The sequence below is a fragment of the Triturus cristatus genome, chromosome 12 (assembly GCF_964204655.1).
Source record: "Triturus cristatus chromosome 12, aTriCri1.1, whole genome shotgun sequence".
Classification (NCBI taxonomy): domain Eukaryota; kingdom Metazoa; phylum Chordata; class Amphibia; order Caudata; family Salamandridae; genus Triturus; species Triturus cristatus.
Window position 1 is genome coordinate 496,897,015 of NC_140595.1, and position 22,428 is coordinate 496,919,442.

The 22,428-nt window shown below is 47.9% G+C and overlaps 1 protein-coding gene across 12 annotated transcripts in view; it reads left to right on the forward strand.

Moving 5' to 3' along the window:
• The window catches only part of CYLD (CYLD lysine 63 deubiquitinase), a 434,005-nt gene extending 412,204 nt beyond the window's left edge, over positions 1–21,801 (forward strand). For all 12 annotated transcript variants that reach the window (XM_085638705.1, XM_085638699.1, XM_085638698.1 and 9 more), the window contains one exon: positions 20,841–21,801. In XM_085638705.1, coding sequence (XP_085494831.1) covers positions 20,841–21,025 — 185 coding nt within the window. In that variant the 3' untranslated portion in view covers positions 21,026–21,801. The remainder of the gene's footprint in view (positions 1–20,840) is intronic.
• Positions 21,802–22,428: the final 627 nt, after the last annotated feature.

A 22,428-nucleotide genomic window follows, 5' to 3' on the forward strand; every position in this document is an offset into this window, starting at 1 on the left:
CCGCCTTGAATTGCATTTTGGATACTTGTTTTAATCCTTTTGTGGTGTCACCACCTGAAATGCGCCTGCTATTGCTGTATGGTTACCCCTGATCCCCTGACTACTGATATGGTTTTCGGTCCTTTACCCCTTCCCTACCCTCTACAGCTGACCTGCTCCTGATTTCCCCTCCCCCCCTGGAAATGCTGACCCATTCCTCATGTCGCTGTGCGCCCCCTCTCCTTCTACTGTCCCCTTCACCTAACTCCATGGCTGACATCACTTCTAGACCCCTGATACCTAGCCCCGCAATTGGACAAAGATCCACCTGATTTTGTACTACCTAATGGGATTCACTACCATTACAATTTGTCATTCTCAGTAAGTTTCTCCTACTTACTCTCCCCTTGCTGTCCTCTCTTCTTGACCTTCCCCGGCTGATCCCAAACTTGCGTGCAACGCTGCGACTCACCCTCTGGACTGGCATCTTACATCTACTGTCGTCGCTCTGGTGACGCAACTGAACCTCCACTGTCTTTATCAGTTAATCCACAATCGGTCTAGTCCCCAAGTCCCCTCCCATCCCCTCATAGTGACCACGCGGGCCATGGCCATAGCGGCCCATGCAGTATTGCACGTTTAATTACTGCCCCTCAGTGGTTTTCCTCAATAAATCTCACAGTGACCACGCGTGCCATGGCTATAGCTGCCCATGCGCTATCGCAGGGTTAATTACTGCCCCTCATTGGTTTTCCACAATAAAGGCCGCCCATGATATGTCATCTCTCTGCATCTAGGAATTCTGTCATTGTCTGCTATTGCAGGGTTATCTATTGTCTCTGTCATTTTCCTCAATATTATCTATTGTCCCTCTGTTATTTTCCTCAATATACACTGTCTTTAATATGTTATTTATATATCTCTGGGAAAGCTGTCATTGTTTTTGCCCATGCACTACCACAGGGTCAATTAATGTCCCTTTGTTGTTTCCCTATTCATACGCTGTGCTTGATTTGTTATTTATCTGTATCTAGGAAATATGTCCACAATATGTTATTTATCTACATATGGGATATCGCTCTCCGTGTAAACTGATAAATTAATCTGTTACCCAACTAACCCCCTAAACCCCTCTGCATGACTTGCCTTTACAAATTTACGCATTCACTTGTATGGTTGCCCTTTTCAAATTTACGCATCCACTCCTGTTCCTCCACCTGCACTGCCTTATGTCATACTAGTCAATCTTGCTGCTTTCACTCTTTACTGGCGCGTATCCCCCCCTCTAATCAGCTCCCCTTTACTCATTAATCTCTGATTCCGCCCTTGCTCCTTGCACCACTCTCCCTTCATCTCTCCCTCCTCTCCTTCCTAATTAGTCACCAAACATGTCACCTCCCATTCACATCATAGACTCCCAAGACCTTTCACTAACCAAACATGGCCCTAACTCCTGGACCATTCCTTACCCTCCCAATCTTTCCAAAAATGCTAAGAAAAACTTTAATAAAACCCTGATCCGCCACCATGAAACCTTAATTGTAGATAACTACCACAGCCTCTCCTCCCCCATAAAAAACAATTACATCTTCTACTCCAAGCGCCCCTCGAAATGGAATAGTATTTTCTTCCGTCACCTCCCGGTCACAAAATCATGCAAAATCCCCTACGGATTTAAACTATCCACCTCCTCCTCTCCAACCTTCCCTGGGCTTATTGACATTTCCATCTTCAAAACAGAAAACTTCCTCATACAAGCATCGGAACATCACCTTAACATTTTTAAACTTCATTTCGGCAACTTATCCTTCCATCTATTCAATTCTTATCCTAATCCCATACCACCCCGTGATCCCCCTGTACTCTTCCCTCCTTCCCCTATTGTAGCACTTCCTCCCTTAACGAACTCTAACCCTATCGATGTCACCACTTCCTCTACTCCCATTCACTCACCCTCTCCTGGTACACCCCCACCTCATCTGACATCTCCCCAACTCTCACGCTTACCAATAATCTTACCCTCACTAACGTTCATAACCAATGCCTCCAAACTCATAATCCCATTTCTAACCCCCCCACTTCCCGTGCACTCCTAAGTGCTCTTCCCTCTTTTCTCCCTTTTTCCCCTACTCTTCATCCTCTTAACCACGCTCTTACCTCAAACTCTGATGGTAATCCTCCTCACACTCCTCTCATCCTCTCCTCCTCTTTCCCCTTCTCCCCCTTCTCAAGCCTCTACTTCTAATCAATCGCCCCCTCCTGAATCCCCCCTTGTCATCCCCAACTCACTCTACATCCCCCCAAATCTCTCGTTCATCAACAATCCAAACCCCACGCCCTCTAATAACATACTCCATCAGGTTGTTTCTCCCCACACTCATCTTGATCTCTTCCCCTCCACTCAAGCTCTTAACTACACTCCTTCTCCCAACATCAATGTCATCTCCTCCAACACTCATCTCGACCTCTCCCCCCTACTCAAGACCTACCCCCTTCCTCTCTCAGTGCCCTGCCCTCCTCAACACCGCTCCCCCATCCCCCGACATGAATCTCCGTCCCTCACCTACTCCTAACACCCCTCCCTTCCTGATCAATCACTCCCCTCCCCACAAACCAATACTGAAAATACACCGCTCACCATCCCAGCCCCCTCCGTTCTCCCACCCACCCTTCTTACCCAAACACTCATCAACATTCACCGCAATATCTCTATCTTAGTGACCAAACTCTCCCTACTTAGAGAGGATTATAAACCACTTATATCCCTCAACCCTAGGACCTCTAACTTTACTTCTACATCTCCCTACTCCGGCTTCCAAAAGGTCGCTAAACCCAAACTCTAGAGCACAACTCGGAAAGTCGGATTCATAGACCTCATCGCACATCAAATGGTTTCTCAAACTCCGACCTCTCTGCCCTTTGTAAATCTTACCTTCCTTCAACACCGCACAATGCTCACTCCCTCCATCACTCTCTCATCCCAGTTATCCTGGGGACTAGTGGAATCCCCCCCTCTCCCAGCTCCCCCAGACTCCCCCCTCAACGCACCTCCATCCACTCCCGCCCTCCCCTCAAAACTAACCCTAACCCCCTAACCGGTATGCCTGTTAACGACCACTCGATCGTTTGCCATGCATCCGAAATCTCTTACCCCCCTTCAACAACGCCTAAAGATCGCTCCCCCCTCACCCCCTCATTCCAGTTATCCTTGGGACCAGTGAAATCCCCCTCTCTCCTAACTCCCCGAGACTCCCCCCGCAACGTATCACCATCCGCTCCCGCTCTCCCCCCAAAATTAACCATAATTCCCTAACTTGTATGCTGGTTAACTGCCACTCGGCCGTCTGCCATGCATCCTAAATCTCCGAAACCATTCTGAATTAAGCTATTGACATCGCCTTCCTCACTGAAACATGGCTGAGTGGCCACTCATCTCCCATCCTCGACATACTCTGCCTCCCTGGTTACTCTATCATCAGAAAAGAAAGACCAGTAGGGAAAGGAGGGGGAATAGCCATAATCTTCAAAAACCAATTCCGAATCTCTCTTGCCAAGAATACTGACTACTCAACCTTCTAATACCTCGGTGCCGAACTTAAAGTCCAAGGTACTCCCCCCGATTCGCCTACACAATATCTACCACCCTCCTGGTGACACTCCTCACTTTGTAGACAAACTATCCGACCTGCTTACTCAATCCTCTCTAACTCTAAAAACCTCTTCCTTGGAGATCTCATTCTCCACTGGAATGATCCAGAGAACCCCTCAGTTAAACATCTTTCTAATCTCCTAGAGATAAACGACCTCAAACAACTCTGCCTCTCCCCAACTCACTCTAAAGGCGCCATTCTTGATGTCATCATCTCTAACAATGATCTGGCCTCCCTTTCCAACATCATCCCTATTGACTGGTCAGACCACCACCTCAATCTTTTCACAATCTCCCCCCCCCCACCTAAAAACACCAAAATTATGAAATTAACAAGAAACTTTAATCTTATCCCCCAGGAGTATTAGAGTCCAAACTCCAAGCTCAACTTCGCCTCACCCCTCTTTTTCTTAACGCCAATGAGCTCACTGAGCATTTCAATAAATCGGTCGCTGAGGTTCTAGACCAAATAGCCCAACCTAAACTCAAAACTCAAATAAAAATCCTCTCTAAATCTTGGTTTAACTTGGACCTCAACATAGAAAGAAGTGCTCTCAGAATGACTGAAAGAACTTGGAGACAACACCCTTCTCCCTCTCATCTTGCCCTCCTCAGAACTGCCAGATCCTCCTACAAGAAACACATCTTTAATGAAAAGGCATCTTTTTTCCGTTTGCAACTCTCAAGTGCCAAAAATAGACCCAGAGAACTGTTCAACATTGTCAGAAAACAAACCTCCGCTACCCCACTTAAGCTTACGGCCTCCACTACTAAATGTGAAGAAATCGCCACCTACTTCACCGAAACAATTGCCAAAATTGATCAATCTTTCGCTCAAACTCAGACCCCTCTCATACGTCAGGATACCGCGGATGCCACCCCTGTACTCCTTGCCTTATCCACCTTGCCCCCTGTTTCTTCCCCACTCCTTCCTGCCACAATCACTCCTGTAATCAACCACTCCCACCAACAACTTAAGAACAAAGCCTCGTGGCATAATTTCCTCCCTGTCTCTGAATTTGAAGTCTCTAATATCTTGTCTAAACTAAAATCGTCATCTCACTCAAAAGACCCTCTCCCTTCTTTCCTTGTCCAAGATCTTAAACATGTCATCGTCTCATACAGGACCAATATCATAAACTCCTCCCTTACATCGGGGTGTGTTCCAGTCTCCCTCCAACTTGGTCAAATCACCCCCATTCTCAAAAACTCTAAAGCTGATCCTGACGACCCTAACAACCTCTGCCCTATCTCCAACCTCCCCCTCCTCTCCAAAGCCCTTGAAAAATGTGCTCTACTCCAACTGGACAAACACATTGACACATCCAACCTACTTGACCCTCTACAATCCGGCTTCCGTAAAGGCTGTAGCACTGAAACCGCATTGCTGAAAATCATTGATGACATCCACCACACCCTGGATAAGGGTGAGTCCTCCCTACTCATTCTCCTCGACCTCTCTGCCGCATTTGACAAAGTCAACCACACAACCCTACTTAACACACTCAAATGTCAGTTCGGCCTTAATGGTCCTGTCCTCAATTGGTTCACTTCCTATTTTCAACATAGAACTCAACAAGTCAATATCCAAAATTGTCTCTCTAATCCCACTCAAGTCTCTCTTGGTGTGCCCCAAGGTTCTATTCTCTCTCCAGCACTTTTCAACCTCTTTATGGAACCCCCTTACTGCCATACTAAAACAAGCTGGAATCAACTACCACCTATACGCAGATGACACTCAACTATACTATAAAATTGAATCCCATTCTGATGTCCTGCACCTAAATAACCTATAAACAGAGGGGCCCCCTAAAGGTAAAATATATAGGTAGAGACTCAGGGGAAAAAGCGAGTTCAGTACAAAGAGAAATAAACTCTACCCTTTATATTAAAAAAGTACAATGTATCAAAGATTTAAATACAGGCTAGAGACACTCTGAAAGAAACGAACATAGAAAATGTATACATACATATATATACAACCACTTCCCTTTGTGTTTAGTACAAATTTTATTTCACTAATTTTGTAATTTCAGGTTATACATGTTTTACACATTAGAAAAATTCAATGCAACAGAGAAAGAAGAAAACAGGTTCCCACTAGGAGAAAGAAAACTAATCACACATACATTCATTCACATCCAAAACAAACATTCATACAGAATCACACAAATGTACTGTTCATACTGGTGCAAACTGAAAGCACTAAGAAGTCCCACCCACCAAAAAAGGTTTTCACAACAAGAAATTGCTCAAAAACACAAATGATTTACGCTGCAATCCCTCTTAATTCAGCTTCAAAAAAGACCTCAAACTCTACCGGCTCAACAAATATTGGGGCCCTTAAATCCATCTCGCTCCTCGTGTGTTTCCCCCTCTCCCTCCCGCCCACCTATCCACCTCCCCATTTCATTTTTTCTCCCCCTCGCTCTTACCCTTTCTCCCCCCCTCCCTCTCCCTGACTCCACTCCTTCACCCCTCCTCTCACATCAAACCTGCTCCTTATATACACTTACTATGCAGTTAATCCTCCTGTTGTTTTAAAAATGTATATACCCATTTTATCTTTGCCTTAAATCAATTCCCTCCGTTGCTTATCTACCAACGCAAATCTTATGTTCAATATGTTTACCTATACTGATCTCATCTGAATATCGCACTTTTCTTCTGTATTTTCACTTTACGATGTTCATTTCTTGATACTTTTCGATTGTACTATCTTTATACTTATGTAAAGCGCTTTGATACCCATGGGTGTAGCCAGCGCTATATAAAACCTTTCTAAATAAATACAATGTTAGGCGGAGTGCCAATAGCCTCACTTGCCCTGATAATCACTTCATTATCTGAACTATCGGATCTGTGTCTTCGTCAATAAACCAAGGGACAACATGCTTGAGCTGCAGTGCTTGGTAATAAACTCTGAAGTTAAGTGCCTGCAGGCCTCCACCATCCCACAGAAGCTTCAAAACGTCAAGGCTTATCCTTTCTCTTCCTGAGCCCCAATATAGCAACCTGACAAGGCCATCCAATCTACAGAAGCAGTCATCTGGTATGTGCATCGTTATATATTGCAGGATGGATAGGGTCCGGGGTAGTAAAATCATTTTACTTATAGCTATACATCCCTGCAACGACAATGAAAAGCTTAGTCATCTGTGCACATTACGCTCCAAGTTAATCAGGAGTGAACTCTCATATATGCCTAGGTACTTAACCGGAGCTGATTGGAGCTGTATATTGGAAGGTTCCTCTCTTTGTGTATATTCTATATTGATGGAATATAGGACTGAATATTGGAATTCAGCCAAAACCTGAGCAACGCACAACCTCCTGAATCGTACTTTCCACGGCACACCACGCTAGGATTCCTAATGCTCAAAAAGATATCAACTGAGATGATTTCATGTTTGTCGCCCACTAATATGCCATCACCCCCATGTCTGGCGTGTATCACCTTTGCCAATGGTTCAATAGCCGGGGCAAATATCAGTGGAGCCAGGCGCAGCCCTGCCTCGTCCCTCTGTCCACTGCCCAGCTGACTGATAAACTGCAGCCTACCTTCACTCTCCCCCTACTGTTAGTGAATAGCAAGTGCATACATCAGAACAACTAGAGAGTAAGGAAAAATAGAAAGGCTACTTGTCCTTTTCCCTAGGTAGTATTCGAATAAACAAAGTGGACAAGTCCTTTAGTAGGTATTAAGGTCGTAGTTCTTGACCTGTACCTTCGAAAAAGGAGCGCTAACAACAGATCGTTGTTTAAGGAAGCCCCTCACCCACCTACCTAGTAGGTGGCATGCTTCATCATCGGGGCCCAGCTGGATTACCGCGTGCAATCCAGCTGTGCTTCAACGCCTGAACTACAGCGGAGCGGGTTGTCGTGTGAAGAGTGCTATGTGAAGTGAAATTATATGCTAAAAATATCTCTAGGACGTACGTACCCTTATAAAAGTTTTAATGGAAGGGTCCTAGGATATAGGTAAAAAACATCGTCGAGATACACATGAGGTTTTAAAATGAACCTCTGTATCCCTTTAAAAATTACAGGTCTACTAGTTTCAGCCCTCAGATGTGTTCCTGAGGCTTTCGTCAGGACCAGCTGAAAGTGCGTGCTCAAAGAAAAGGGGCCACTGTGGTGTAAATATCAGCACACACCCTAAAGTGTGCTGTGAGTGTGGTGGGATCTTGTTACTTACAGATCCTATGTAGCAAGTACTTTGACTCTGTTAGCAAACTGCCTCATGGATCCGATCTTACAATGTTACACCCATTTCTGACCGTTTTGTCTTGGGCTATAAACCATTGTCCCCTACGTTGTAGACCGGATCCCGCCACGTCAGTTCTTTTCTTTCCACGCCAGTTAAGCCCTGAACAGGAAAGCGACAGATTTTTTCGACTTTTTGTGGACTTTTTTTCTTTAAGTGTGTCGAGGATGTCTTCAAGAAAGACAGGGTTCAAACTGGGTGGCACCTGTCACTGCACCATGTCGGTTACCGACCCCCAACTCGTCCGCCTCTGGTGTGTTGAGCACGACCATGACTCGAAGTCGTGCTCGGACTGTCGGGCCATGGCTCCAACGGCCATGCTGGACCAGGCTTTTAAGCATCTTGTCGCCCGACAGTCAACACCAGCCAGCGAAACTCTGTGGAGATCCTGCTCCTGTTTGAAGGAGAGGCGGTCGCGGGACTGCTCCAGGAGCCCCAGGTCCTCTTCCTAGCACTTGAGGTCTTCAGGACACTCTGGGAGGAGGCAGAAGAAGATTCCAAGCGGACTTCATCTTCGCCTCAACTGTCGTCCATCGACGAAGGAGGTAAGGAGCACCAATTTTCTAGGCAGTGTTCTGCGGAGCCGGACCCAGGGTCGACTTTGTGCCTCCCCCTGTTTCCGGGAGCTTGAGCGAACCCCGCTCAAATCAAAGAGTTTTATGAGGCCATGTGCTGGGTATTTGAGCTGACTGACCTCACTGGTGAACCTTCGGGTTGGAGGGGGCCCCATCGGATTCAACGCCATCTGCTCCAGGCACGGTGTGGTGGGGCCTAGGGATCCGATTCAGGATCTGGGATGACGCCGGTTGTGCCAACGCAACCTCCCGCTGTGTCAGACCCGAAGTCAATGTCTTTGATGCTGCTGGCACCCACAGGCGATGCCAGCCCCATCCTTATCCCCGATGACTCCGAGTCGGATCGATTCTGGCGCTGGTAGAACCCAGAGGTTCTCTGTTATTGCCTGGTAATTTTCAAGATTTTTCAGGCACGGGAGAGGACTGGGAGGGGTCTTTGGACTCTGGAACACCAGGCTGTGCCTTTGGTACAGATGGACTGTTATGAGGAACTTGGGGAGGCCAGTGGACTGGATATATCCCCAGATACTGGCATGCCTTCTCCTTCAACTGTGGCTACGGAGGAGGGGGCTTCTTATGCCATGGTGGTAAGGAGGACAGAGCTGAGGTCCTTAAACTGGAGTTGCCCTCTGTGCACGTCAGGACTAATCTCCTGCCCGAAGTGCTTCAGCCTGGAGCTTACACCTCTGAACCCCTGTTTCCCTTGAATGAGACACTTACTGATGTCCTACTAGGCACGTGGTCCAAGACTAGCACAGGGTTTCCTGTGCATAGGACAATTGCACGCCACCATCAGCCGGCTCCAGGTGACCCAAAGCTCCTCAGCCAACACCCCACCCCTGAGAGCTTGGTGGTGCAGCCTTTTACTTCTCATGGCGCATTCGCTTCCACCCTTCCGGATAGGGAATCCAAGAGACTGGAATCACTTGGAAAGAAGATGTTTTCTTCTGCAAGTCTGGCATTGCGGTCAGTGAATATCACGTGCTTATTGGGCCGTTTCTCACACTCTCTTTGAGAGACGGTTGCGCAAGTGCCTCCACAAGTTCCGGAAAAGGCACAGGCCATACTCTCCCAGGCAGTGAAGTATGGAAGAGATGCAGCAAAATTCACCATTAGGTGTGGTCTTGGCACGACTGACTCACTGGGCAGAGCGGTTTCCTCGACAGTGGCCTCATGGTGCCACACCTGGCTGAGAACCACTGGCTTCTCGGGCGATGCCCAGGCTAATTTGATGGATGTGCCTTTTGACGGATCTTGTCTCTTTGGCGAGAAGGCGGATTCGACCTTGGAGCACTTCAAGAATTCTCATGCTATGGCCAGATCATTGGGCCTCTCAGTAACACCATGTGGCCAGTCTAGCTTTCACCCCCTTCATGGCAACGGAAGGGGTTTCCAGCCGTGCCAACCATATCACAGCCACCGTCCTGCATAGACTTCCCAAGTTGTGCGAGAATGTAGGTGAATTTCATTACAACCTCGGAATGGAAGCCAGAAGTGTCTGCCACCCAGCCCTCAACAGCCAAAGCCTCCAAGCACTCCTACTCTGATTCTGCAAGACCACGCTACTCCAGTTGGTGGGAAAATCTATCATCATCTCCCCAACTGGAGGCCCATAACATCCAACAAGTGGGTCTTGCAGATCATTTAGGAGGCCTTTTCTTTGCCTTTCTTTTCTTCATCCTATTCCGCCACTTCAAGAACAGCTGGTGGAGGATCATTTAACTTTACTCCAAGAGGAAGTTACTGCTCTCCTACCCAAGGGGGCTTAGAGAGGGTCCCAGTTTAGGAAGGAGGAAGTGATTGCTATTCCCGTTACTTTTTGATTCTGATGAAGAACAAAGGATTACGGCCCATTTTAGATCTTTGGACAGTAAATCTCTTCCTCTAAATGAGAAGTTCAAGATGCTCACATTGGCTCAGGTCTTGTGTCCCCAAGACCACGAAGACACCACTGGTAGCGTTGGACTTGCAGATGCATATTTTCCCATCCCCATCCTGCTGGACCTGCAGTTCAAGGTAGGCCACGAGCACTTTCAGTTCACCGTGCTACCTTTTGTCCTTACCGTGTCCCCTCGGGTGTTCACCAAGGTGATGGCATTGATTGTAGCTCATCTGTGCAGGTTAGGGATTTCAGTCTTCCCCTACCTCGACGACTTGCTGTTTTAAGGTGTTCACCCCAGGCTGCCGTCTCCCACCTCCAGACTACGGCGACCTCCTGCATTCGCTGGTGTTCTCTATAAACGTGTAGAAGTCACACCTGACTCCTTCCCAGAGCCTCTCTTTCATCGCAGCCATTCCGGACACACTGCAGTTTCAGGCTTTATCCTCCCGAGTAGCGAGTCCAGGGTATTCAGGTTAGGAAACTAATGTTTCAGCCTCTGTCCTGGATTTGGTGAGACAATGACGCTGCTGGGCTTCTTGGCCTCCTGCACCCTGGTGGTAAAACATGCCAGATGGCGTATGCGGGCCTCTCAGTGGGACCTGAAATCCAGTGGGCCCTGAATCAGGGGAATCTCTCCGACATGGTCCAGATCTCAGGAGGAGCTGCAGAGGACCTGCAGTGGTGGTTAATAAACTGTGATTGCGTCAGAAGCAGACCCCTCTCCCTTCCCTAACCAGATCACACAGTGGTAACAGATGCATCACTCCTGAGATGGGGCAGCCATCTGGAAGAGGTAGAGATCAGGGGACACTAGTCCCCGGCAGTCAGGGCTCCACATCAGTTTGTTGGAGCTTTGAGCGATCCGGTTGGCATTGAAAGCATTTCTTTCCTCTGTCAAGGGGAAGATAGTGCAGGTCTTCACGGGCAACACCATCACCATGTGGTACTGCAACAGCCAGGGTGGGGTGCGGTCATGGACCTTTGTCAAGAGGCTCTGTGTCTCTTGACATGTCTGGCACAACAGGTCATAACTCTGGTGGTTCAGCACCCGGCAGGTTCTCTGAACGCCATGGCGACAAACTCAGCCATCGACGCCTAGCGGATCACGAATGGCGTCTCCAGTCGGAGGTGGCGCAAGGTCTCTTTCAGCATTTGGGAGAGACTTGGTTAGATCTGTTCGCCTCCAAAGAGAATGCACAATGTCAGCAGTTTTTCACGCTGGAGTTTCCTAGGCGGCTATCGCTCGGCAATGCTTTTTTTTCACAAGTAGAACTTAGGCCTGCTGTATGCCTTTCCGCCCATACCACTTCTGCTCAGGGTTCTCAAGAAGATCAAGAACGACCAGGCCCAAGTCATTCTTGGGGCTCTGAACTAGGCAAGGATAGTCTGGCATCCAGAGCTTCTAAAAATTAGCATCGATCCTCTGATCAGGCTGCCCCTTCAGGAGGATCTTCTGTCGCAGCAGCAGTTAATGGTCCTCTACCCGAACCTGTCAACTCTCCGCCTCCATGCGTGGAGATTGAGCTGCAACAGTTGATAGCTTTTGACCTTCCTCCTGAAGTATGTGAGTTTACCTTGGCGTTGGCAAAAGTTTGTAAACCATTGTACAGAAAGGTCTATTGACCCTCTTTCTGCCTCTTTATCTACTATCCAGCTTTATATTCTTACCCTTGCCCAGCTGGGCTCTGCGTTGGGCACCCTCAAGGGATATTTTTCTGCTCTGTCACTTTCTTTCGGCTGCCAGACCAACTTTCTATGTTTAAATCTCCTGTTGTACAAAGATTGTGAAAAGGGCTTGTGCATATTTTTCCACCTATGCCTTTTGTCATGCCTCAGTGGGACCTTAATTTGGTCCTCACATTTCTCATGTGTGCTCCTTCCAAGCCGTTGCATAATTGTCGCCTCCTACAGCTTTTTTAGTGCCCATAGAGTGAGTGAGTTGCAGGCATTGTCATCCAAGCCTCCCTACTTGATGCTCTTTGCAGATAAAGTGGTGCCTCGCATTCTTGCCGAAGGTGGCGATGCCATTTCATCTGAGTCAGTCACGCTGCCCACCTTTTTTCTCCCCTCATCCCTCTAAGGAAGAGGAGCGTCAACACCATCTGGACCTAAAAAAAAAAGCGTTGTCGTTCTACCTCGACCGCACACGAGTTCCAGGTGGATGACCTTCTGTTTTTAGGGTACGTGGAAGCTAAGAAAAGTTGGGCAGTGCAGAAACTGACCATTTCCTGCTGGATCGTTCTCTGCATTAAGATATGCTATGACCTGGCTAAGAAGCAGCCCCCGGAGGGATTAAGAGCACATTCCACTAAGGGGAAGGCTGCAACCATGGCGTTGACTCTGGGTGTCCCAGTCGTGGACATCTGCTAGGCTGCAACATGGGCATCTTTGCATACGTTTGCCAAACACTACTGCCTGGCTGAGCATTTTGCCCAGTCTGTCCTATAGGACTTCCTAGCATAGTCAATTTGTCCGCAGCCCACCACCAGGATGGTATGACTTGGGTATCGATTCAAAGGTAAGGAATCTGCAGATGGAAGTCTCTATCAGGTGAACAAGTTACTTACCTTTGCTAATGCATTATCTGGTAGAGACAATATGTAGCTGCAGATTTCCTTACAGGCTCAACCATGCCTCCCCGCTCTGTGGACCAATTGGTTAGGGGGAGGTTTGCCTTTTTCAGGGCCCACAATTAAGTAATTCACTTCATGGCTCTCCGCTACTGGCGTGAGAAAGTGAAAAGTACTGGCATCCGTGAGTCTGGGTGGCGCCTATATAGGTGACCACAACGTCATCACCCTGGGTGGTGCCTATATAGGTGACCACAACGTCATCACTGACGCTAAAGACATCACGCGACCCGAATGGAGGCACCCAACAGCGCAAGCAAGGGGTACTGGTCACGCAAACGTTTCCGGACCCAGCTTGATGCCTTGGGGATTCAAGGGTAAGGAATCCTCAGCTAGATATTGCCTCTACCAGATAATGCGTTACCAAATGTAAGTAACTTGTCTTTAAAACGTTCAATAGTTTTTCGGATGAAGGTGTCGCTGCAAGAGTCATGCGGCTTCAAAGGGTTAATTTGTTTAATATAATTTGTCTTCTGGCTAGCAACACCTTAAAAACTTTGTTGAGGCAGGCATTACAGGACGCCAAACCCCAGAGGAAAGGTGTGCTCCCCCAAAAGACGTGCGGAAGGGCATGATTAGGAAAGGGGAGCCCAAGGAGAATTTGAGTGGTGGGGGGCCCCACAGGGGAAAATACGATCACCAAAATCGAAAAGCCAATGGTTTTATCACAGGGATTACATACCCAAAATCAGGTTTGCAAATTCTTGTTACATATAAAAGCAAAGAAAATTGTGAACCCTGGAAAAAAAAGAAATTTAGAAAAGAAAACTCTGTGTGACTATACACATTCAGTGACCATGTACAGAGCCTGCAATGTACAACCATAGATCAGGGCTGGTACAAGGCTCGGCTGCAGGTCAGGTCCTGAATTTGGAGCCCGCTGCATGGTCAAAGGTCAAGTGCAGTCAGCATAGTTGCAGATGGGCTAGCATATGATTAAAACTGGTTCACAGCTGGGCCTTGATGCACAGGTATTTGTGTGCTTGCCAAGGTTTTGCCTCGATCTTCTGGACTGCTTGTGCAGGCGGACTGGCTTAGGTCCTTGCCGCAGTCAGGCGAGGGTCAGGGTCAGATTGGGAAGGCAGGCAGTCATGCATTGGGCGATAGGGCGGTGCCTCAGAGTCACCTGTTGGCCGTTGTTTAGAGCCTCTATAATCTGGCTCACAGAGACGTACTGTCTTGCCTGGTCCCCACAGACCACTGTAATTCGTTGCCAGTATCATGGGCACTCCCCTGCCTTACTGTCAAACTGAGGCTGGTGGCCAGATGTTGTTCTGGCCATTATGGCATTCTCATCTCAGCCCTCAGCCTTGTGTGGCCGGCCCAGCCCAGAAGCAGTGTCATCTCCCAGCCGGTCCATCACTTTGAGGCCATAGTGGGCATGTGGAGGGTGGTAGTATACAGGTGCCTCGCAGGGGGGCCATTATCACCTAAGCCTTCCTGGTGAAGTAGCAGCCATGTGCTTTTCACGACCCCCTCCCCTGCCAGGTCATACCCTGGGGGGGGAGTGGGGGAGGGGGGGAGGGGGAGTAAGAGAAGTGGCCTTGCTAGGGGCCAGGTGTTGCCACCTCAGTCCCAGTGTCTTTTAAACCTTGGTGAGCTGTGAGGTCAACTTTTCCAGAAATAAAACCCAGAATGTAGCGTTAAGGTCTTAAAGCTGCTGACATTTTAACTGGGGCAGTGATTCTGGGCAAATCATGTAATCTCCCTAACTAAAATAAAAATGAATCTTTTGAATTGCACAAGATCATTGCAATGTAGCTGGTGCTCATGGTATTTGCTCCAATGCCTTTGGACCGAGTACAGACTTTATAATACTACAACAAAAATAATAGCGTGTTGGGAATGTGGCCCATGTTTTTGGGAGTGCCCGAGCCTAATTGTTAGCCCAAACCAACCTTGGCGGGGGTGCAATTTATTGTTCAGGTTGCTGTACATATATATTACACCTGGGCAGTCGCCACTGTATAGAATTAGGACTGGGGTTTCCATAGGAAATGTTTTTTTTTGATTCGCTTATTACTGCAGTTTGTCGAATCTTCACAGGACTTTCCACAAAAAAGGTTACTCCAACTCAGCTTCTTCTTGGATAGTTTCAGGTAGTCCGCCAAGCGGGGGCCGAGAAAACTGGAGGGTCCCAAAATAAGTTTTATCCATGTAATTTCGCATATGGTTTTTGAACAGTCAAGTGAAGGGATTTACACCAAATGTAACAGAAATCTAGATCTTGATCCAGAAAGCATACTTCGTGTAATTTAGTGTAAATCCATTCGTAGTGTTTGAGAAATTAAAGTTCAAAATGTATGCATATACATAATTTTCCACCGATGTCCTGGGGTGTGACTGCTGTCTGAGCCAAGTGCATCCTAAGTTTCCACACTTTACTCTCAGAGTAGCAAGGATGAGAAGTCCAAGGCATCTTTGGGTGGTAGTCTGGCGTGTAGAGATTCCAAAGTCATACACTCACAGAGCAGGTGCTATAATATGTCCAGCACAATACGTTTTAGAAAAATAAGTATTTTAGTCACATCAGAAACTGATTTGGTACATAGCAATTCTGCAGGATTTACTATGGGTTTTACATGGTTCTCTATAGAATGAAGGCATGGAAGAAATTTCAATAAATGCTCTGGTGCACGCTCAATATGTTGCAGCAGAACAGCTTCCTATCGTTCTGTGACATGTAGGTCAACCCGTAGTAAATGACTATTCAATTCTTGTATTGAGGTAGCAATGTTTGATAAGTTATCCCTCCCACCTATGTTTTTTTTTTTTGTTTTTTTTGTTTTTTGAAAAACCTTTATTACAGTTTCAGAGACATACAAGTATGGGCCTACAACCAACAGGCCGGCCGCTAATGCACACTATAAGCATAGACACATCTTAACAACCACATCGGTGAAGCAATAAGAGAGCTACTGGAGTGCTAATCAACGCAGCCAGCCGCAGTCCATAGACCAGCAAAGAAAGGTTTCATATTTTTAAAGAAAACAAAAACATCACACACACAAGGCAGAGGAGGTCAATAGTAGTAACATGTGCTCCCCGTATCGAAGGGGTAAACAAACCCAGGGAGATAGGGGGGGGGGGGGGGGGGGGGCAGGAAGAAGGAACCAAATGCACGTGTCGCAGGAGCATAGAGGAATGCGCGGACTAGGGAGACAGAGCAGCATCCATCTCTCGCGTCTGGGGCGGGGCACAAATACCTCCACGATAGGAGTTCCAGGGACCCCACACCTTAATCCACTTCCCAGGCTTTCCTCTCGCCACATACACCGTTTTCTCTCTGAACATACACCAGTCCATGTGTTCCTTCCACGCTGAGACCGTTGGTGGCCTCTGGGAGCCCCACAGTTGTGCAATGTCACGCTTCGCTACCATATAGCCCAGAGTCACCCACTGCGTCTGCATCACATTGTAATCAGTCGGCTCCCAGACATTCAGCAAACATCTCCTTGCCTCCGGCAACAAGGCAACATGCGTGACTTCTTCTAACACTGCATGCACTCTACACCAAAACCGAGTCACCTCCGGACACTCCCACAGGATATGGAGGAAAGTCCCCAGTAGTCCACAGCCTCGCTTACACAGACCATCCACCGAATACCCCATACGCATCAAACCAGGCCCCGTGACGTACACTCTATGAAGTATCTTAAGCTGGACGAAACGCAAACGGGCCGGGATAGCCACCTCTTTCGGGGAGGCCACCGCTGACACCCAATCCTCGTCGTCAAGTTCCAAACCGTCGGCAATCCATGTCTCCCGCAATGAGGTCAGCAAACCCATTCGATCATTGATAAGCTTCTTATAAATCAGCGAAATGGTGCTATCCGGCACATAGCCGTCCAATACTCTATCTTCCAACGGGGAGGACTCCGGAATAGCCGCAACGTCTGGGAATACGGAACACAAGGCGTGATGAACCTGAGCGTACCAAAAGTATTCCCTATTGTTCAACTGATATTCGGTTTTCAGCATGTCGAACGTCTTAAATTTCCCTTTCGTCCAGAGATCCCCTACCTTGCTGATACCAATCATATCCCATTTCTCAAAGCCTTTCGTAGTCCACAGATAACCCAAACGTCGGGAAGCGTACAAAGGCGTTGCCCGAGTCAAGCGATCCCTCCACCCCATCGCCGCATTGGCTGCATGCCACACCTGCACCGCGACCCGCGTCGGGCCTGTCAATCGCGCATCAAGGGACCCCGAGTATAGTGCTCGAGTATAATCCCCGCTTGGCAATAACAATTTGTCCATCTCAAAAGCCGGGTTCAAAGCAGGCCCATACATCCCGTGATTGACAGCAGCCAACTGGGAGGCCCAATAATATCGTTTAATATCAGCGAGAGCGACCCCCCCATCGTACCACGGTAGGGTTAGTTTGGCAAGAGCGATCCGCGGCCGCCCATCCCAAAACAATCGACGCTGAAGACACTCCACCTCCCGAAAATAGCGGGCCGGCACTACGTCCACAGTGTTCTGTAGGGCGTACAAAAAGCGTGGCAGCGACATCATTTTGAACAACGCCGAGCGGCGAGAGCGGCAGCCGCCGCCAACCCGCCACATCCGCCCTTAGGCGCTGAAGGGGGGGGAGAAGATTCCGCTCATACCGGGCCACCGGGTCTAGGGTTATAAAGATGCCCAAATACTTAAACCCCGACTGCGCAACCTGCATATGGCACCCCCGCGGAAGGGGGGGGGCCTCCCCGGAGAGAACGTACACACAAGACTTAGCCCAGTTAATGACCAATCCGGAGTTGCGACCAAAGGAGCTCAACACATCCACCAATACAATGAGCGATTTGCGCGGAGATGCAAGATACAAGAGGATATCGTCCGCATATAGGGAGACACGATCCTCGTACTCCGGCGTCCATCTAAGGCCACGCATCGAAGGGTGCCACCGCAGCCACTCCGCAAGGGGCTCCAAACAAAGCGCAAAGAGAAGAGGCGACAACGGACATCCCTGTCGCGTGCCCCTACCCAAAACAAAAGGAGCCGACACCCGTCCGTTGACCACCACCTGTGCCAGTGGGTTATCATAAAGCAATTTCACCCAACCGATGAACCCCGGGCCGAACCCAAACTTCGCCAATGCTGCCCAAATATATGGCCATTCCAAGGTGTCAAACGCCATGGTAGCGTCCAGGGACGCCAAAATGGCCGGCTCACGCATGAATGGCGCTCTAGCGAGGCCGCCATGCAGTCGCCGCAGGTTCAAAGCGGTATTGCGATGGGGTATAAAACCGGATTGATCCTGATGAATCAGGTCGCCCACGACCCGGATCAGGCGATTGGCCAGTACCTTGGCAAGGATTTTGGGCTCCGCGTTCAACAAAGAGATAGGCCTGTAAGAAGTACGTACACCGATCCCGCGGCTTCCCTTCCTTATGGATAACAACAATAGTAGCAAGACGTTGGTCAGGGGGGAGGGAGCCCGCCGCCCGTGCCTCAAGGAACATGTCCCGGAGATACGGCGCAATCTTATCTGGGCGCAACTTATATAATTCGATGGGAAGGCCATTAGGACCCATGGCCTTGCCAGAAGCAATAGAGCGAATGGCCAAAGCAATCTCATCCGGCGACGGGGCCGCGTCCATCAATAATTTATCCTCATCAGATAGAGACGGCAAAGCAATGTCTTTAAGCAGCAGGCGAGAGTCTTCCTCCGATCGCTCAGAGACCGGAGAGTAAACCCCGTGAAAATACTCCGCAAAGCAATCAACAATATCACCGGGGTCCGTCACACACACACCCTCCCTGCACCCCTGCGTGAGCCCAAACAGCCCCCCCAACGTGCAGTGTGCCTGTCGCCCCAATATGAAACTCACTACAAAGAAGACAAGAAAAACCCCAGAAGGAGGAAAGGGCCCCAGCAAGCCCCCCGCAACCTCCAAATACCAAAGGGCAAAGTGTTACAAACTGGAGTCCAGTGCAGCCACAGGTGCAAAACGTTACCAGTCCGGTCCATAGCCAGGATCCCAGTTCTATTCCTACTCCGCCGAGCACTCTCCGCTTTCCGCCATCCGACCTTCCCGACCTCGACCCCTAGGTAGGGCATCCAGCCAATCTCCAACCGCCTCCGGCCGGTCGAAGATATGCGAGCGACCCTCTAACTCAACCCGCAGCCTAGCCGGGAATAGCATCGCATATTTCAGCTCCATGTCCCTCAAGCGCAGTTTGATGGCCAAAAATCCCAGCCGTTGCTTTTGAACCGCTTGCGTGAAGTCTGGGTAGAAGCTAACATTAGAGTTCTCAAACTTTAATGGCCCAGCCACCCTCGATGCTTGAAGGATAGCATCTCTATCCCGAAAATTAAAAAGTCGGGCAATGATAGGCCGCGGGGGAGCACCCACCTTGGGCGCAACACCCGGAATCCTGTGGGCCCGTTCCACAGCGAAAAACTTGCTCAGTCCCTTGGGTGCTAGATGAGTCACCACTAGATCCTCCACAAAAACATCCGCAGCAGACTCCTCCGATCGTTCGGGCACCCCAATAATACGGACATTATTCCGCCTGGCCCTGCTTTCGGAATCCTCAAGGCGACGATCAGTCAGGTCACTGGCGAGCCGCAACCTCCGTACCTCCGTCTGCAAAGCGGCCACATCCACAGTTAGGCTCGACGCCGCTTGAGTCAATGAGTCGACCCGGTCATTTGTTTTGGACAGGTCCGCTCTGACCAAATTCACATCAATCAACACTGAGTCCAATTTATTAGCCAGGGTATCAGATTGCTGGTTCACAGTCGCCTTCATCTCCTCAATGGCCCCCATAACATCCAGCAGAGTCAATTCGGACGATGCGCCCGAGGCCTCCTTGGGCCGCTCAGGCGATTTATGTGATCCACTAGGGGATCCCTTTGACTGCGCATAGCGGTCCATGTTGTTGGCCTGGGTATAAGCTCCCCTCCGGGTAGACTTGGGTTTCAGCTTGTCGCCGTCCACTCTCGCCGCCGTCATCAGCGACCACCAAGGTCAGCACCCTCCAGCACCCGGAGGAAGGCCAGGCGACCAATGCAGGAGATCCGGGCCACCAACTGAAATAGGCCCGTTTACAGTTCGAGAATCAGGCCATGCACTCCGTCCTCGGCGCTGCTTAACCGAAGTCCCGACGTCAGTTTCCGCAGATCAACTGGTTCACTTCATCTATCTTGTGCCATTTCAAACCAGGGGCAATTCAAAATTCATCTCACTGATAATAGCATACATGCACACTCGCAAACCATATGAAGTCCTGCTGCTACACACCATACATGCACGCTCCCTTGACAGTCACACAGGTAAGTCTTGCATGAGATTTGGCCATGATAAGTTAGTGGAAATTTTATTGAACGGGCCTGTAGGCATCTCGCTCCCATCCCTGAGCAGATAAAAAGCCTGTTCAGCTACTGACCGCTAAAAACACATACACTGCCATGACCACTCACAGAAGGGTCCGTAGCATAGACGGACCTTGTGCTCACCCAAAGGTATACTTTAGTATTCCTCCATGACCTATGAGCAGTCTCTAGGTCTCTGTGGCAGTTGTGGTTCAGGGCCTGCAGCATGCAAACAATAATTTGCATGTACCAATGCCAAAATAAAGTCACGGTACCAGATTAACTTGTAGTTGGATTAATCAGGGCAGGGGTGCACCTACTTTACCATATAGGGGGAATTTCTGGTCACATTAGTATATGAAGTTCCTTCAGGATGCATGATGATGTCAAGAGTTGATTGAGGACTGACAAAGATTTCTCATTTAATGTGGTGCTTGAATAGACCATTTGGTATATGTTTTCATATCATTGTCTGATATGGATGAACTTGTAAAGTATGAAAAACTAAAAACTAAATTGTATATTTGTTCCTACCAGGAGGTCAGAATGGGTTTAACATCCCTCAGGTCACCCCTTGTCCAGAAGTCGGAGAATACCTGCGAATGTCTCCAGACGAACTTCATGCACTAGACCCTCGAAATATTCAAGGCTTTGCGCGGAGACTCCTCTGTGATGCATACATGTGTATGTATCAGAGCCCAACTATGAGCCTGTACAAGTGAACTATGTTCGCCAAAGAGGGGAACAAGACTCTGGATGCACATTTCTACTGTACTAGAAAGCCGTTTTATGTTGCATTTAATTAATGCAGTTTATAAAATTATGTATTCAGCTCTGTGGTTGAATTATTTATTAAGAAGCATTTTTGCATTCTGAAAAATATTGTTTGCTCTAATCATACATTGCATAAACCATGACATGAAAAAATGCTGATGCTTTAAGTTTTAAAGTGCATTGTTAACATTTTTAATTTTTGATTAAATTACAAAACATTTAAAAACCTATTCAGCTTATTGGCAATGTAAAATATATGTACATAGTGAGTGTCTTTTGCGTTGTGCGGTCCTTGAATTTTTGATGCTGGCTAATTGTTTACTAGTTGTGTGCCTTTTAAACTTGAATTAAAGTTTATTGAGCCATTTCTTGTTTCATGGTAATACTGTGTAAGATCTGGCATGAAAGACTGGGTCAGAAGAGAACTTATTGAAGGATGGAAGATTTCACATTTACTGCAGCAGTGCTAATGAACCGTTACACAGCTTGCCTTTGGTTTTGCTTGTGTTGTAGACCAGTGGAACCATGAGTATTAAGGACATATTTTGAGATCTCTCTCCCTCACCATTTAAAGATCCATTGGCATTTGATGTATTTTACCTCTTGCACTATGTCATGCTTCTGTTCTTCCCAAATTCTAGAAAGGAAGAGGTCTTCTTCTGTGCACCTCTTCACCCACTCACCTTGATTAACCCAGCAATAAAATATTGGGCTAACAGCTAAAGTTTTATTGAAGTATGATAAATTATTTTAAACGTTTTCTGTAGTCTATGTTCGTTTTTACTTGTAATGTCTGTACTGCCCCTTCATAATTCAAAGTAATGGTGCTCAGTATGCGTCGGCTATAGTTGTCACAGCACATCTTATTGTCTTGGTAATTTTAAGGTTTGATTTGAAGAATTGTATTGGACATTGATGTGAAGCCGGCTTGGAAATGTCTGCATCTCAGGTGCTCAATAACTGTCTTATGCATGTTCATTTTTACAGGATTGATCTTATTGCACCTTCTTTAAATTAATATGCATGCAGCTCTACCTCATTTAAGTTAGCCTCACCAAATAGAATTGTTTTTCTAGTCCTGTTTTCTTCCTTCCACTCCAGTCTACCGCATTCCTTCTGCTCTTTTAAGGATTTGGAAAAAGATTCTCCAGGACTCCATGTATGCCATGTTGTTACCAAACATTTCTGCTCTAAATTGAGCACCAAAAAAACCAGGCTATTAGCTATTCACTATGCAGCACAAGGCTATCATTTTAGCAACAACTACAAATTGTAACTATGGGTCCGATTACCATGGCAGTCGGACCAGCTTCCGAACGCCATTACAGTGGGATTGGGACTGACTGACAAC